Source organism: Lutjanus erythropterus, chromosome 10 (genome assembly GCF_056507025.1).
Source record: "Lutjanus erythropterus isolate fLutEry1 chromosome 10, fLutEry1.hap2, whole genome shotgun sequence".
Lineage (NCBI taxonomy): Eukaryota > Metazoa > Chordata > Actinopteri > Lutjaniformes > Lutjanidae > Lutjanus > Lutjanus erythropterus.
The window spans coordinates 218832-237093 of NC_139326.1; the positions used below are offsets into that span (position 1 = coordinate 218832).

The following is an 18262-nucleotide window of genomic DNA, read 5'->3' on the forward strand; positions in this document are numbered from 1 at the left end:
ACAGACAGGTAACTTTACTGATTATTGATATCGATCAGTGATTGTTAGTGAATGATACGAACTCACTGAACGGTAATAATGGAACTTAATGATGCGTAAATATGAGAGAAATGTTGGCGTCATGTTTGAATCTTTGAGGATTTTTCCTCCTATTCGATTTCAGGTTGAGGTTTAGTTCTTCAAACAGCTGGTTGATATAATCTCACTTTGATCATCTGACGTGTGACTGAAAGCTCCAGAACAGAACTGACACTAAATGGACCTGCTGGTTCTGCAATGACAAATAAAAAGCTTTAACAGCAGTCCTCTGAGCTCAAACTTAAACTTGTGAATGTGAACGTTTAAATGATCTCAACTAGAAAAATCTATTTTAGAACATGTAAGAACATGTGATGTGGTTCCCACTGAGCTGCAGAGATCAAACCATCCTCATGTTTGAACTGTGAATCTGCTCGTCAGGTCAAAGGTTAAAGAACCAACTTTAAGGGTCAGAAACAAAACGGTAATATTTAATGTGACACAGAGAAACAGACGGAACGTGTCAAGTTCTTATCAGCCCGTTTGTTCTGTGACACTGAGAACGATCATCAGTCAGACTAAAGTGACTCTGACAGAGACAGACGCTCAGAACGCTGAGAACCTCCTGAACAGCTGCTCACAGACAGATCTGTATCAGCAGGTCTGTAGCAACGCGGCTTCCACGTCAGTATCTTACAGCTCTGAACTTTTTATTCATCACGATTTCTGTCCGAGATAACAGGAGGAGGAGGAACCTCAGGAACCTGCAGGGTCCACAGGGAGGTTCTGGTTCAGTCAAGTTTAAGGGGCTCTGGGAGGTGCAGAAGAACTCCCATCAGGAGGTTCTAGAAGTCTGCACAGAGATTCAAGGGGGCACTACGTAAGACTGAGGAACCAGAGGACGTTCTCAAGGTCCTGTGTCATCGACAGGGTTTTCAGTGGGTTAGTTGAGGTTCTGAAGAAGATTCTTAACATTCTAGAAGTCTTTGAAAAGGAACTCGGTTTCTGAAAATCCTCGTTGAGATTACAGGTGTGATGATGTTCTACTTTTATGAGTCATTTAGGAGGTTCTAAAGGACTGCAAGAAGATTCTAGAGATATATAGGAAGAGGTTGTAAAGATTATCTAAGTTCTAGATGTCTATACAAATGTTCTAGAGACATAAATGATGGTTAACTGAAAGGTCTTTGAGGGGTTTATAAATCATAAATTACAAAAGTAAGTTCTAAATTATTCAAGAGGTTCTAGATGTAAAGACATTTTGCAGGTCATTGGTGACGTTCTAGAGATCTATTGGACTCTCTTTAAGGTCAGATATAAGGTTCCTGAGGTTCTTTAGATGAATCTAGAGATGTTTAAGAGGGTTCTTAAAGAGGTTTTAAGATCACACATAAGATTCTAGATGTCTACAAAACACTCCAGAGGTCACTGATGACATTCCTAAAAGTCTGCAAGAACGTTCACAAAGGAAGTTCTATAGTTCTACAGGACTATGGTTCTAGTGGTCCGTAAAGTGTTTTTATGGAGAGTCTAATGGTGCTTTAGTAATTAATAGCTCTTTGAGGACATTTGGCTGTCCAGAAACATGTGACAGTGCACAAAGATACAACCTTTAACAGCTACAGTTCCCATGAGCCTTTGCAGCAGTGGACTGCGTTTGTGTTTCAGGATGATGCTGAACGACAGGTGGACCATCATGAACAACAGCAGCTCTGAGCTCGACAGCAAACGACCAAACAAAAACAAGGTATGCTAGGCTAAATGTTAGCATGTTAGCTTGTTACAATGCCCAGTCCCCTATCATCCCCACTACTGTCCCACTACTGTCCCACCATGGTTCCACCCTCACCTTACTATTGTCCCACCATGGTTCCACCCTCACCTTACTATTGTCCCACCATGGTTCCACCCTCACCTTACTACTGTCCCACCATGGTTCCACCCTCACCTTACTATTGTCCCACCATGGTTCCACCCTCACCTTACTACTGTCCCACCATGGTTCCACCCTCACCTTACTACTGTCCCACCATGGTTCCACCCTCACCTTACTACTGTCCCACCATGGTTCCACCCTCACCTTACTATTGTCCCACCATGGTTCCACCCTCACCTTACTACTGTCCCACCATGGTTCCACCCTCACCTTACTACTGTCCCACCATGGTTCCACCCTCACCTTACTACTGTCCCACCATGGTTCCACCCTCACCTTACTATTGTCCCACCATGGTTCCACCTTCACCTTACTACTGTTCCACCATGGTTCCACCCTCACCTTACTACTGTCCCACCACCTTCCAACCTGCCAGTTCGGGTTCCCAGGTTCCTCGTCTGAAGTTATGTGACCTGTCAGAGGGGAGAGGGTGGTGACCATCCCCCCCTGAAGCTGATGATCATTTCCTCAGTTTTCTGGGCCTTTTTTTTTTTGGGCCCTCAAAAGTCCACGTAGCGAACTTCGTCTCAGTACGAGGACTCATCACAGTACGAGATCAGAGCGACCATGGTGGCGTCAGCAGCACACTAAGATAAAGAAGTGTGTGAACTAAGTGTGCTGCAGTCGACGGTGAACAGGTACGGAGAAGGGAGAGCATGCAGGAGCAGCGCTACATGTTTGGTCCTGAGACACAGGGCTGCAACAATCAGAAACAGACAGACAGTAACAGACAGACAGTAACAGACAGACAGTAACAGACACACACAGAGTTAATTCGTGTTAATCTGGAGTTAAACTGTCAGATCAAAGTGTCTCTAATCTGCAGCAGCTGTCGCCTTCACTGACGTCCACTGAGGATCTCCAGATTAAACGCCACACGGACACAGTTTACACCACTGGGTTCCCCAACAACCCCCGCCCTGCACCCCCGCCCTGCACCCCCACCCTGCACCCCCGCCCTGCACCCCCACCCTGCACCCCCGCCCTGCACCCCCGCCCTGCACCCCCACCCTGCACCCCCGCCCTGCACCCCCACCCTGCACCCCTGCCCTGCACCCCCACCCTGCACCCCTGCCCTGCACCCCCACCCTGCACCCCCGCCCTGCACCCCCACCCTGCACCCCTGCCCTGCACCCCCACCCTGCACCCCCACCCTGCACCCCCGCCCTGCACCCCCACCCTGCACCCCCGCCCTGCACCCCCGCCCTGCACCCCCACCCTGCACCCCCACCCTGCACCCCCGCCCTGCACCCCCGCCCCACAGGCACACTGCTGTAACCCTCTTACTGAAGCATGCTGGGATTTTCTCTTACATTACCATCATTACGGACAATCAGCTCCGTCATAATCTGTGCTGTTGAGCAACTCGGCAGCAACAAACAGGAAGTACATGTCAGAGAGATTCAGTGTTCATGTTACAGTCTGGACTGATGATTTCTGGTCAGAAGGACAAACATCAACCATAAATACTAAAGTTAAAGGATTGGTTGATACCGAGACAGATCTGCTGTGAGGATGACGGGGACGGGGACGGGGACGGGGACGGGGTCTGAGGTACTGAAGGACAAGCACTAACTGACAGTTACAGTGAAAAGATGAGTTTAGCTTTAATTTAAAGACCAGAAGACTTTTTAACTCTGACTAACTAACTAACTCAGGCTTTTGATACTTTAAATATAATATTTAAATACTTTTCTTTAACTTGCATTTTCAGTGTAGAACTTTTACACGTAACCAAGGAAACTAAAAAAAAAAGAGGGACGAGTCTTTACATCCCTATGATGTCAGTTCATGGGAGCTGCATGAAGAAGCAGAGCTGCCGACTCTCAGACCTCAACATATGGAGCATGTTGTCATTTTACAAAGTTTTGGTGAACTGTAAAATACACTGCAACACGTTTTTATGTTAAATAACGTTACTTCCAGTTCTCAGGAAAGAAAACAGAATAATTTAACCTTCTAGCACAAACTTGCATAAATCTGTGGCATAAGCTAATATTCATCACTTTTCTGTCATGCATTTATTTTTAGCCCTGACCTTAAAAGTCACATTTACAAACTGATGCTCCGCCCCTTTAAAACTTTCCTTAAAAAACAGGAAGTCTTCCTTCTGCTGCTCTGGTTTGATGCAGCTGTGATGTTTTCTGTGATGAAATCCAGGAGGGTTGAAGTATTTTAATTAAGTTTCTGGACACATCGTCCTGCTTGTTGCTCCTATAGACACAGGCTGTACACACAAATACTGCAGTACCACACAAATACTGCAGTACCACACAAACACTGCAGTACCACACAAATACTGCAGTACCACACAAACACTGCAGTACCACACAAATACTGTACTCAGTGAAGTTATAAACTCCAGCTCAGTGCATGCTGGGAACTGATGCTGTGTGTGTGTGTGTGTGTGTGTGTGTGTGTGTGTGTGTGTGTGTGTGTGTGTGTGTGTGTCTGTATGTGTGTGTGTGTGTGTCTGTGTGTCTGTGTGTCTGTGTGTGTGTGTGTGTGTGTGTGTGTGTGTGTGTGTGTGTGTCTGTGTGTCTGTATGTGTGTGTGTGTGTGTGTGTCTGTGTGTCTGTGTGTGTGTGTGTGTGTGTGTGTGTCTGTATGTGTGTGTGTGTGTGTGTGTCTGTGTGTCTGTATGTGTGTGTGTGTGTGTGTGTCTGTGTGTCTGTGTGTGTGTGTGTGTGTGTGTGTGTCTGTATGTGTGTGTGTGTGTGTGTGTCTGTGTGTGTGTGTGTGTGTGTGTGTGTGTTCAGATGTGTTGCAGTGTCCTGTTATGGTCCAGCGCCGTGTTGGTCATCATAGCAGCTGTCGTCATAGCAACAGTTACCATCCTGTACCTGAACCAGTATCCTCTGCCCTTCATCAACAGGTAAACACACCTGTCTCTCTGTCTACCTGTCTCTCTGTCTAATCTGTCTTTATGTCTGTCTGAAGTACCCGTCAGACTGTGCGATTGTCTGTTTGTCTCTGTTGTCGCAGTAACAGGGGCGGAGTCTCCTCCTCCTCACCTGTGATCTCGACCAATCCCAAAGAGTCTGGCGCCCTGGTGTCAGTGTCCCGTGTCGCAGACGGAGAGCCAATCAGCATCTTCCTGGACCCAAACTGTCCCGATTACAGCGAGAAGTTCCTGCGCTGGGAAGCACTGCAGAGCTCGCTGCTGCGGGTGCTATCCAATCACAACGCAGACGACTGGCAGGAGACCGGATTGGTCCACAAGCTGGCAGAGGAGCTGAAGGTGTTATCAGACCACGCCCACAACCTCAGGCTAGAAGCTGATTCGTTGAAAAGAGGTCAAGGTGTTCTGGATCAAAGACTGGATGGACTGCAGAGCGAACAGAGCCGCATCATACAGGTGAGACAAAACACACCTGCAGAGTGACATCATACAGGTGAGACAAAACACACCTGCAGAGTGACATCATACAGGTGAGACAAAACACACCTGCAGAGTGACATCATACAGGTGAGACAAAACACACCTGCAGAGTGACATCATACAGGTGAGACAAAACACACCTGCTGAGTGACATCATACAGGTGAGACAAAACACACCTGCTGAGTGACATCATACAGGTGAGACAAAACACACCTGTAGCTGGATATACTTGTACTCAGGGGTGATGAACTGAGGTTTTTCTGGAAAGTAGACGAGATCAGAAGGTGGAGACAAAAAGCTGCAGTCAAGTCGGACATTTTCCCGCAGAGACATACAGGAAGAGACACTGACCTCCTGTCAGATCACCTGCAGGTTATCAGAAGTTTGTACACAACATTCATAACTAAAGAGATGAAATATGTTCTTGATCACTGATTGAAGTTGAACTAGAACAGTTCCTCCTTCTGTTACATCAAACATCTGTTCTTTTATCTGTAGTGTAAAACATTTTGTTACTTTGATTAGTCGTATATATAAAACCTTTATTATTATTATTAGACAGATTATTGACAGATTAAAACATTGTTGGACTAATATATTACAATTGCACAGAAAATTTGTCTTTTAAACAACATGTGGTGTCTGTTCTCAAAATTAAGAGCCAATCATTGATCAGGTGACAGCCAGGTGTTTGCAGGTGTTGGAGAGCAGCTGTGGCACCTGGCTGTAAAAACCGCAGCCCCCTCGATCTCACGAAGTTACCGTTTCCCACGTGTGTATGACATCAGAGCAAGTCGGGATCGAGTCGGACACAAATCTAACTGGCATGCACTGTGCGACAGTCGTCGCCGATCGATTCTGCGCAGGTGTGACTCATTTCAAACACACCTGTTTGCTCTGTTTTTGTTTTTTTTTCCTTGAGATGGTGGATAACAGAGTTCAACAGGCTTTGCCATGTTTTCTCTGGTTTGGTGTGTCACTGCAGTGGTTTACATGTAAATACCACCAAACTAAAAAGGTGTTGCAGTGCAGCAGGTATTTATACACAGAAGAGTGTTCGACGTGGCACTGACTCTCTTTAAATAAGCGTTTTGTTATGTTTTGTCAGGCTGAACGCAGCCTGTGTCAGACCATAGACATACAATTTATATCCCAGTATTGATCTTTTATAATCTGTCCTTTCTCCTGTGGATGTGGGCTACAGCCTTTGGTCTGAGATCTTATGGCGCTGTGAGGTGGTGGGAGGGGTTTGATCCTGACAGGCTCCAGTCAGAGAACAGAGTCATTATTATTATTATTATCAGCTGTACTTCACCTCTTTACTGCAGACCTGTGACTCATCATCTGAGCACGGCTCTGCAGAAAAGCATCTAAATATGAAGAATTCACAACACAAAACAAAATATTTTGTTTTTGAACAAAACAAAATATTTTGTTTTGTTCAAAAACAAAAAAACAAATGGTAGATCTTAATATAAACATGAATATTTTTAATAATGCAGAAGGTTAGAGGTTTTCTCATTTACAGCATCAGTTCTCTGAGAATCTCTTTTGTATCAATTATTGAAATATCCCCGACTAAATTAATGATGATATTGACTCAGGATCTTATGAATCGATTTGTAAATCTGAATTGATATCCAGCTCTAATATACAGACGTCACATTGGTCTTTGGTTGTACGTGAACATCACACCTGTATTGTTGTGGTCAGACTGACACGGGGAGCTGCATTTTTATATAATGGTTACATTTCAAACACTGATGTTGACGTATCGCAGCAACAGGTGGTCGGTGTGGTGTCCACCTGTAAATGTCTTTGGGTGAGACAGACATCCACATTATGTGAAAATAATATAAAATAAATGGAAAGTAATGGAAAGATTAAAATAAGAACTAAAATAATTCTGTGTCCCTGTCCTACCTGTGCAGGTGTTGTCTGACAGTCACTCAGGTGTGCTGAAGTTGGCTGCAGGTTTCAGTGATTCTCTGCTCAGCCTGCAGAGGGAGACAGAGAGTCTGAGGAGACTCAACAGTGACCTGCAGAGAGACACCAAGTACACAGGTAACACAATACACACACACACAGGTAACACACACCTGAGACACACAAACAAACACTATCATACACACACGGTAAGACAGCAAGAGACACGGAGTACACAGATAATACATAATAACTGTCTGTCTGCCTGTCTGTGTGTGTGTCTGTCTCTCTCTCTGTCTGTCTGTCTCTCTCTCTGTCTGTCTGTCTCTCTCTCGTCCTCAGCGATCAGACCCAGGGACTGTAGTGATGTCATGGCGTCCGGCATCTCTAAGGATGGAGTTTATTCTATTTTTCCAACTCATGACCCCGATGGCTTCATGGTTTATTGTGACATGACGACTGACGGAGGAGGCTGGACCGTAAGACACACACACACACACACACACACACACACACAGACACACATACATACATACACACACACACACACACACATACACAGTTGAGTTTGAGTTTGTAGAATCTGATGTGTAGGTCAGCACGTCTCTGCAGCAACACAATCATTGATTGTTCTGCCATAGATTGATCCTTGTTACATATACGTTAGTACAATCAATAAACATATTCTTATTCTATGATGAAATATAAATCATTCAAACTTCAAAGATAAAAGTTCACCATTTGGTGTTTTGGTGTTTTGGTGTTTTGAGTTGACGAGCTGCAGACTGTGAAAAGAAAAGAAATAGCAATAATTTTTTATCAAAGACAACAAAATAAAAATGATTAGCTGATTGTTATGTGTGTGTGTGTGTGTGTGTGTGTGTGTGTGTGTGTGTGTGTGTATGTGTGTGTGTGTGTGTATGTGTGTGTGTGTGTGTGTGTGTGTGTGTGTGTGTGTGTGTGTGTGTGTGTGTGTGTGTGTGTGCAGGTGATCCAAAGGAGGGAGGATGGCTCTGTGAATTTTTTCCGAGGATGGGATGCGTACAGAGACGGTTTTGGGAAAACTACAGGAGAGCACTGGCTGGGTGTGACACACACACACACACACACACACACACACACACACACACACACACAGGTTAACGTGCTGTCAGTGCCCCCTACAGGCTGCAGAGGCCATTACAGTCAATCTGAACAAACCACGTCCTGATAGTTTGTCTCTTCTCACAGTTGCAGTGCAGATTAACTTGTACAGTTTGAGCTGAAGGTCACAGTGGACCTGAGCTCTCGGTGTTTTCATGACTTGGTGCTCTGAACTGATTCTGTCTGTCTGTCTGTCTGTCTCTCTGTCTGTCTGTCTGTCTCTCAGGTCTCCAGAGGATCTACTCTCTCACCAGCTCAGGTGGTTATGAGTTACGTATCGACATGGCCGACTTCGATAACGCCACAGCGTTTGCTCATTACGGAGACTTCTCTGTCGGTCGAGATTCAGTGAATCCAGAGGAGGATGGGTACCCGCTGACCGTGGACCAGTACTCAGGGACTGCAGGTACAATAACTGGTACTCTGCTGTACTACTGCTACACTATTGCAGTACTGTGGTACTTACAAGGTACACAGACAAGAAGAGAAAATATCAAAAAGGCAAAATCCTGCAACACTTGCAGTACATTCCACAAATATATTTGCAGACTAACGTGTGTCTGCTCTGGCCTTCATCAGTTCCCCAAGGAGCTTTTCAAACTGCAATTAGCCCCGGGCTATGGAAGCTGTTAGCCCCGGGCTATGGAAGCTGTTAGCCCCGGGCTATGGAAGCTGTTAGCTCCAGGTTATGGAAGCTGTTAGCCCCGGGCTATAGAAGCTGTTAGCCCCAGGCTATGGAAGCTGTTAGCCCCGGGCTATGGAAGCTGTTAGCCCCAGGCTATGGAAGCTGTTAGCTCCAGGCTAAGAAAGCTTTCACACTGGCACAATCGTGGAACATTCCAAAGTTGTCCAACCCCAGCTTTAGATTAGGTCTGGCTGGTCAGGGTTGCCGGCTGTTGAGTTTGTGGGGTTATCCCCTGAAAATTAACTAAACTCAGGGCTAAAAACTGTTGAAATGGGGTTAAAGGAGCAGAGTAGTCACAAAGCATTCTGACATGTTAACATCAGTTGGTGCACTAACAGATATGTAACTCAGAGCACATAGACCTGAGCTTGTCTTAACCCTGGCCCAAGGTTAACTCTTAGCCCGGAACTAAGAGTTAACTGGGACAATGATTGACTGAAACCACATGCGCAGCCTCTCTTCAGATGAGCCCTATTGGCTGAGATCTGTATGGATAAACATGATTGGTTGGGTTTATTTACGTATTTATTTATTTTTTACTTTTTAAAATTCCTTTGTCTGTTTCAAACTATAGTTGGTTTTAATGTTTTCCATGATGACCCTGATGCTGAAACATGTTGGTCTGAAAATAAAGGTGTTCAGCGTACCACAGGTGTTGCTGAATTTTATCTTTTTGTACCACGCAGTACTGACAGGTGTTGGTCCATCTGTCCTCCAGGTGACTCCCTACTGAAGCACTCAGAGATGCAGTTCACCACCAAAGACCGGGACCAGGACCAGTCAGAGAACAACTGTGCAGCGTACTACCAGGGGGCGTGGTGGTACCGGAACTGCCACACCTCCAACCTGAACGGCCAGTACCTGAGTGGAGGCCACGCCTCCTATGCTGACGGTGTGGAGTGGTCCAGTTGGACAGGCTGGCAATACTCGCTCAAGTTCACTGAAATGAAGATCCGACCTAAAACTAAACCGAACTCCTGATCAGCTGGTCCTAAACCTGACCTCTGACCTTTAACCCCAACCTGAACCAAACTCTTGATCAGATCATCCTCAATCTGACCTCTGACCTTTAACCCTGACCTGAACCAGACTCTTGATCAGCTGGTCCTAAACCTGACCTCCGACCTTTAACCCCAATCTGAACCTTAGTCTTGATCAGCTGGTCCTAAACCTGACCTCTGACCTTTTACCCCAACCTGAACCAAACTCCTGATCAGATCATCCTCAATCTGACCTCTGACCTCTGTTCCTCTGACCCCTGACCTTTGGTCCCTGTTCTTCTGCAACAGCTTCAGCTTCTGTTTGTGTGTTTTATAAAATGTGACAATTTGATCTTGAAGAATCAAATCAAATCATTTCTCATCTCTTCTGTCTCCTGCTCATTGTGTGTTCTGATTAATAACTTTTCATATTGATGATGTCACAGTTGATATGAATGTAGAGCTGATGGTTGATTAAAGAGTTTCTGACTGAACTGAAGCTTTGCCTCCATCTGTTCACCGTCAGATAAGCCATAACATTGTTTTTTGAGCAGAATTTGTTTGTTAATAAGTCATTCTTGTATTTTAACTTTTTATTACAGTTTAATTTAGCCTTTCATTATGTATTGTAACACTGCGTGGGCACCACGTCCCACTTTTCTCAATAAGATTTTGATAATTTGATAATTCAAAAGATTTTTTTGAGAATGATTAAATTTGCTAAAAGATGCAGTTCATGTGGTCTTTTAATGTGAACATATACCACACTTGTGTGTTTATGTATAAATATGTACATCTAACTGACATCGAACTCATGACTTGCCGAGCACTTTACAGAATTCAGAGGTTTTCCTCAGACGTTATACTACAAGACTTTAGACTTCCATATCAATACAATATCAAATATATATGTTATGTTAATGCATCAAATATTTATTAATAACAACAACAACAACAATAATAATTTCTGCTGGTAAAAGACAAAAACTATCCCCTATGGTGAGTCTTCATTGTAGGATAAAAATTATGAGATAAAAAGATTTTTTTTTTTTTAAGATAAAAATCATAATGTTTATCTGTGAAAAAAAAAAAAGGTTACCGTGGGAATATTTTCGGGGCTTCCGTACACTTCAGTCCAATGTTCTAAATTAAAGATGTGTATAATCCGGTGGTAAAATCAGCGAAAAAGTGAATGGAGTTTGGTGTGGAGCGATGATTGGAAGCTGTGCAGTACTTCCTGGTGGTGACGCGATGACGTTGACGGCGGTGATGATGACACTTATGCAAATAACGGAACGCCTCCTCGTTTGATTCGCGGGAAAAGTGAAAAAATGGCGAACGAAGTTTGAAGTTGAGCGCCAGGAAAACTGAGACGGAGACACAGAGAGGGACACAGAGAGACAGAGAAAGATAGAGACAGAAGCACAGAGGGACACAGACCGAAGACACGGACACACAGACCGTCTGTCTGTCTGTCCCGGAGGAGTGTGTTTGTTTCTGAGGACAGTCGGTGGAGACAGACGGACCAGAGGAGGTGAGACAGCAGTGATGTCGGTATAAAACCTGTCTGTATCGATGTGAGACCGTCGGTAATATGGCCGTCTGTTATTAAGTACTGACTGAAGAGTTAAAACAGCGCTATTACAGGTTAGTCACGTTGCAGATGACAGTAACTAACGGTGTGTGTTCATTAACATTAATAACCCAGTTAACATGATGTTCACGGGTTATTAATCTGTTTATTACAGCGTTAATGAAGCCGTTATAACGGCTGTGGGTGGATACTTAACGGTAGTTTGTGTCTGTGGTTAGCTGCTCGGTCAATTTAACGGTATGTGATTCTCGGTTCTGATGGGAGGACGCACTGCGCATGCGCCGCTCTGTCATTACCCCCCCAAAACAGTTCAGAGATGAATCACAGCCACAACCTGTCTGTCTGTCTGTAACCTGTCTGTGACCTGTCTCTCTGCACAGCTTCGGTCAGATGAGTTCAGTCAGTTCACACAGAACTGCTCTAATATTGTAATGCAGTCAGTTAATTATGTAATCAATCAATGGATTAATTAATCCTGTCATGATTGTTTCAGTTGAAAAAAGGTCCACACATGTGGAGCAGATGAACATACAAACAAATAATACAAATATCTGAAAAAATCTGTATAAGTTGCACTAACATAAAATGATTATGCAGAGAAATAATTAGCTTTATTTACATCTACTGTAGACAGACTATAGAAGTAGATACAAATAAAAACACACATTTAATGTCTATTTGACAGTAAAATAATATTACTGCATACAAAATGTAAATTATATATGCTCATCATGCTGTATGTCATTGCAGTGAACCACAGTACGCAGCGATCATACTGACGCAGCGTGTCTGTTCACCCGCAGGCTAAAACTCTTATTTTGATTTAAAAAGAAAGTGAATTTCTAATTAAAGTAATATTCTAACATATGTCTTATTGAAAACCCTAATCTCTTACATTTTGATAGCAAATGAGTTATTAACAAAGATATTAGTAGAAATATGCATGCATTTATGTGATTTTAATGTTCTGGTTTCTTTCCTCTCTGACAGTAAACTGAATATCTTTGAGTTGAGGACAAAACAAAACATTTGAGGACTTTGATCAACACTTTTCTGACATTTTATGGACCAACCAACTAATTAATTAGTGGAGAAAATGATCAGCAGATTGATTGATCATGTTAGTTGGAGCCCTCATTAACATGTGAGGGGTCAGTTTGTTATCAGAGCTGTTTATTAACTATGAAAACTGGCCTGTCTGATTTGTTGGTATAACTCTGATTTTTGTGCCATATGAAAAGAAATAGAAGAGAATATATCTGAGGAGATTCTACGGGATAAAAAACTAATCAAAAACATTTTGAAACAGGTAGCAGATGGGTCACTTTATCTCTAAAAACTTGGTTATATGTTCTATGTAGTTTGTAAGAGGGGACGACTTGAGGACATTAAGATTTTAAAATGGTGTTCATATGATTTGGATTTCAGCCCAGATAAGAAACAGGGCCTCTCATCATACTGTACCGTTTTTAATCAGGGTATATTAAGTGATTTCCAATCTTTGAAAGCGTTGTACAGATTAAACAACAGCGATTTCTATAGATTTCTTCAGGTACAACAGCATATAAATAATTTAATCCCAGATGGTCAGAAGGTGTTTGATAATAACTTATTGTACTTATACGATGGATTCTTGACCAAAAATCATTTCAAGAAATGTCTCAAACCAGGCAGTCCATCCATTGAGGACTGGCATGATATCGTTAATGAAGTTTTTGTAATGGAAATAATTACTTTTTCTATAAGGCTACAGAAAACTAAATTTGAAGAAAATTGGGAATTATGGAAAACATACATTTCTCTAAGGCGCCCCTCCTTTATCTGATTTTGATCTACCATCTATCTTTTATTTATTCATTTTGTTTTTGTTTTATTTTTCCTTTTTTCCACATCATTTATTAGTATTTGGACGGTACCCTCCCCCTTTCTTTCTTCTAAAAAACAAAAGAACACCTCAGGTTCTGTGTTCGTGTCCATGTTCTACAGGTGTACTGTAGCTTTGTCGTAGCTGAGGTGTGATTTTCAATGCAGAGAATGAAAAAGAAAAATCGCCTGTCTGTCTCTCTGCAGGATGTTTGAGGACCTGATTGAAGCCTTCTGTGGTCTGGAGCCTCAAGTGTCTACGGGAGGCGGGGCATGCCGCTCAGGACGAGGTTTGGAGGACGGGGAGGGGGAGGAGTCCAGTCTGACAGTTGGACAGTTTGTCCTCTGTCACTGGTCAGATGGACTCTATTACCTGGGCAAGATCCAGAGGGTAACACACACACACACACACACACACACACACACACACACACACACACACACACACACACACACACACAGGCAAGTATCAGGCTCCTCTGATTGGTTGGTGTAACTCTGTCTGTGTTGTGATTGGTGGACAGGTGAGCCCTCCCAGACAGAGCTGCTTCGTCACATTTGAGGACAACTCCAAGTTCTGGGTCCTCTGGAAGGACATCCAACATGGTGAGAGACAGACAGGTGGAGAGAGAGAGACAGACAGGTAAAGACATTTCAAGGAAGAGAGACAGGTGGAGAGACAGACAGACAAACAGACAGGTAACAACACACAGGTAGACACTGAGAAGGAGAGACAGGCACACCATAGATGTGTCTCCATCATGTTGTTTCTGTCTGTCTGACATCTTCACTCTTGCTGTCAATCAAAATCTCTTGTCCAATTACTTTGCAGCTGGAGTGCCGGGGGAGGAGCCTCGCTGCTCTGTGTGTCGGGAGTCGGAGCCAAACTCTGACAGCCAATTAAACCAAAACAACCAGATCCTCATCTGTGGGAAGTGTGGCATCGGTGAGTGACACAGGCAGAGAGACAGGCTGCTGGTTAACCTGTCACATGACCAGAGAGCGTAGACCTGAACACATGACAACATGTTATGTGAGGTTACGTCGTGTTGTGATACGTCGTTTTACATGTTACATTATGTTATGTTGTTACATTGTTTTGTTTTGCGTTACATGGGATCATATCATGTTACCTTGGTTTATATCATTTTACGTTGGGTTATGTAATGTTGTTACATCATTTTACATTATGTCACATTGTGTTAAGTAATTTTTTGTTGAGTTACTTTGTACATCATTTTACTTTTGTGGAATTTTGTTTTGTGTTTTAAAATCTGATACTGAAATATCATCTGATAGTTATTGAACATACGTGTATCAACAGTCTTGAAAGTGATCCTTTTAGATTTATTAATGAAAGAAGAAGAGATTCAGGTGGTTCTGAAAGTGTAAGTCAACAAACTGTACCTGAGTTCATAAACTAAACTGCTGATGAGGCTTTTTTAAACAAATGATCAAAGTTCCTGTCCGAATTATTGTTGGATGAAATGAACATTACAGCTATAGGGGACAGTAATTTGTCCACGTTGTTGACTCAATAATAATTCTTCTGTCTCCCTGTCTGTCTCTCTATCTCTGTCTCCGACTGTCTCCCTACCTGTCTGTCTCTCTGTTCATCAGGTTTCCACCAGCAGTGTCATGTTCCTCCAGTAGAGGGCAGCATTAGTCTCAGTCCCTGGTTCTGTAGAAGATGCGTCTTTGCTCTGGCTGTCAGGGTATAAAAACACACACACACACGCGCACACACACACACACACACACACATACACACACAGACACACACAGACACACACACACACACACACACACACACACACACACACACACACACACACAGGGTCCTGCTGCTTCACATTAAAAGACTCAACAGACAAATCAGTGGAAGGCTTTTAGAATGAAATGGCTACAGGAAATATAATGTGGGGACAACAGCACAGTTTATATAGTCAGAAAAGATTGTCTAACTCATGTCCTGTCTGTCTGCCTGCCTACCTGTTTGTCTGTCTGTCTTTCTGTCTCTGTGTCCTCTCCACAGAAAGGGGGTGCTCTAAAGAAAGGTCCTATAGCTAAAGCTCTGTCAGTAATGAAGCAGGTGTTACCGTACGACCTGGACTCTCTGGACTGGGACTCCCAACACCGGACCAATCAGCAGCAGTGTTACTGTTATTGCGGAGGCCCTGGAGAGTAAGAGCAGACAATCAGAGAGACACACACCGTGACAATAATATGATGATGATGATGATCTCTAAACTGTGTGTGTGTGTGTGTGTGTGTGTGTGTGTGTGTGTGTGTGTGTGTGTGTGTGTGTGTGTGTGTGTGTGTGTGTGTGTGTGTGTGTGTGTGTGTGTAGGTGGTACCTGAAGATGCTGCAGTGTTTTAGGTGTCAGCAGTGGTTCCATGAAGCCTGCACTCAGTGTCTGCAGGAGTCCATGATGTTTGGAGACAGGTCCTCTGTTTTTCTTTTTTATTTACTACTCATTTCTCCTCAAAATTTCTTCTGTTTACTTTCCTCAGTGTAGTGAGACAGTTTTCTTGTCTTATCTGCTCTCCTCCTCCTCAGGTTCTACCTCTTCCTGTGTTCGGCCTGTAACAAAGGATCAGAGTACGTCCGTCGTCTGTCTCTGAGGTGGGTCGATGTGGTTCACCTGGTTCTCTACAACCTGTCAGTCAGCAGCAAGAAGAAATACTTTGAGCTGGACGAGATCCTAGCCTTCGTCTCTGCAAACTGGGAACATCTACAGCTCGGGAAGGTACCAGACTTAACTGAACCTGGACCAGATTGAGCCAGACTTAACTAAACTAAACCTGGATCAGACTGAATGACACTGAACTAAAGTAAGCCTGGACAAAGAGCTAAACCAGATTTAACTAAACTAAACCTGTAGCAGAATACAGTTCAGACTGAACCAATTCATCCCTTCATTTCAGCTGGATGGACCCTTTTTAACCTGTCTGTCTGTCTGTCTGTCTGTCTGTCTGTCTGTCTGTTGTTTAGCTGTCTAACACTCCTCCAACAGAGAGAGGGCAGCACCTGCTGGATGCTCTGAATAAATACAAGAGCAAGTAAGACACACACACACACACACACACACACACACACACACACACACACACACACACACACACACACACACAGACAGACAATAGATATATATGTATAAATATATGTGTATGTGTGTGTGTGTGTGTATAAACTCCACTTATCAACATGTTTCTGTTTGTACACAGTTAGTCATCTAGTTAATTCAACGCTGCTACCCTCACTAGTCGGTTCAACTATTTATCAGAGGTGTAATGATTCACTCATGTATCCGATGCATCAGACTTTAATGTGTTCGATACGAGTGCGTCGGTTCTGACGACCCGCATCGGTAAAAAGCTGAACATGAATCTGAAACAAATCGATGCAGCACCAGCGTATCGATACGTCTCATTGGGATGCGCATATGTTTAATTTTGGCATCAGGGAGCTGCCGCTGTTAACTTCCCTCCGTCTTCTCTCTCCCGCTGTCTCTGCCTGCACCGCCCTCACTGGACGCCTGCTGCCGCGCTCACAAAACAAGCGCTCCCTCCTCCCTCTCCTGTGTCTCCCCTTCATTTGCTCATAACAGACGGCGCTGAAAACAACGACAGAAGTGACATTGTACCGTGTCACACCACCAAACTTTCTTAAGCGTAGAATAAGTTTGTGTTTCATAAGAAAGATGAGAAACGCTGCTGCAGATCTTTGATGTAAAACATGTCTGACAGCAGAGGACAGAGACGAGTCTGAGCACAGAGACGTCATGTGACTGTGAGAACAGGAAACACTTCACTGTTCCTCCACACTGATCTGAACCACAGAACTCTGAATATGAAACACAGCAGCTCATCGTCTCACTGCACAAATACTCACATTTTAAACAGTTTGAAAGTTTCTCATTTATCTCATTTACACATGAGACTCATAATAAGACGATGACATCACTGTAACGTCTCCTCTCTGTCTCTGTTACTATATTTAGTCAAACGATCAGGATGTTTTGACACTAACATCTCTCTACACATGGAGCATTAATTGAATCAAAATGTGAAAACTGACACATTGCATTGTCTTGTATTGCATCATATTGTATTTTATCTTATCGTATCGTGACGGAGCTGAATCGTATCGAACCGAATCGTTGATGGATCCACTGCCACCTCACAGCAAGAAGGTCCTGAGTTCGATCCCCCGGCTCGCTGGGGCAGGGCCTTTCTTTCTGAGTTTGCATGTTCTCCCCGTGTCTGCGTGGGTTTTCTCCGGCTTCCTCCCACCGTTCAAAGACATGCATGCTAGGTTAATTGGTGACTCTAATAGTGACCTCAAACAGCACTATTTAAAAGTTTAATGGAGGCAGGAACAAATTCATTTTTAAATCGGTTAAGTTTACAGCGGGGAACTCTGTATCGTCTGCCAGAGGGCGAGAGCTCATGTTCTACATGCAGGATACGTGATGGATCAGTCAGTATCCTGTGATCCTGCTGGAGGGGCTGGAACTCGTTTCTACCATCACCTTCATCATCATCATGGCTGTGTGCACCAGACGGGCCAGCTTAGATTTCAGTTGTACAGTAAGGTTTCCAAACTGCTCACATGACATATCTGACCACACTTTCCAATACAGCCACGGCCAACTTCCCACCACTAGGTGGGGCTGCAGTCCAGTGAGGTGTGAAGTGTGACAGCTGCTGGTTAAAGCAGCTCTAGTTTGT

At 43.8% G+C, this 18262-nt stretch overlaps 2 protein-coding genes across 4 annotated transcripts in view; both read left to right on the forward strand.

The window, feature by feature from the left end:
* Nucleotides 1-10352, forward strand: LOC146319685 (fibrinogen C domain-containing protein 1-like). 2 transcript variants are annotated; one of them, XM_084729384.1, is made up of 9 exons: nt 1-8; nt 1687-1765; nt 4714-4829; nt 4940-5312; nt 7269-7401; nt 7606-7742; nt 8252-8348; nt 8633-8812; nt 9810-10352. In XM_084729384.1, exons 2-9 carry the CDS (start codon nt 1688-1690, stop codon nt 10070-10072), a joined length of 1377 nt encoding a protein of 458 aa, XP_084585510.1. In that variant the 5' UTR covers nt 1-8; nt 1687; the 3' UTR covers nt 10073-10352. The 2 variants fall into 2 exon arrangements, with proteins under 2 accessions (XP_084585510.1, XP_084585509.1); XM_084729383.1 differs by lacking the exon at nt 1-8 and having other exon boundaries at nt 1615-1765.
* An 888-nt stretch (nt 10353-11240) lies between these two features.
* Nucleotides 11241-18262, forward strand: part of phf19 (PHD finger protein 19) — an 8866-nt gene continuing 1844 nt past the window's right edge. For both annotated transcript variants that reach the window (XM_084729385.1, XM_084729386.1), the window contains exons 1-9: nt 11241-11605; nt 13736-13919; nt 14053-14134; nt 14361-14474; nt 15149-15243; nt 15564-15712; nt 15879-15974; nt 16089-16278; nt 16524-16591. In XM_084729385.1, coding sequence (XP_084585511.1) covers nt 13737-13919; nt 14053-14134; nt 14361-14474; nt 15149-15243; nt 15564-15712; nt 15879-15974; nt 16089-16278; nt 16524-16591 — 977 coding nt within the window. In that variant the 5' untranslated portion in view covers nt 11241-11605; nt 13736. The remainder of the gene's footprint in view (nt 11606-13735; nt 13920-14052; nt 14135-14360; nt 14475-15148; nt 15244-15563; nt 15713-15878; nt 15975-16088; nt 16279-16523; nt 16592-18262) is intronic.

Coding starts and splice junctions, on each gene's coding strand:
- LOC146319685 (XM_084729383.1), top strand. CDS start 1,649: ATGAGCCTTTGCAGCAGTGGACTGCGTTTGTGTTTCAGGATGATGCTG. Junction 1,766..4,713: donor AACGACCAAACAAAAACAAG/GTATGCTAGGCT, acceptor GTGTGTGTTCAG/ATGTGTTGCAGTGTCCTGTT. Junction 8,349..8,632: donor TACAGGAGAGCACTGGCTGG/GTGTGACACACA, acceptor TCTGTCTCTCAG/GTCTCCAGAGGATCTACTCT.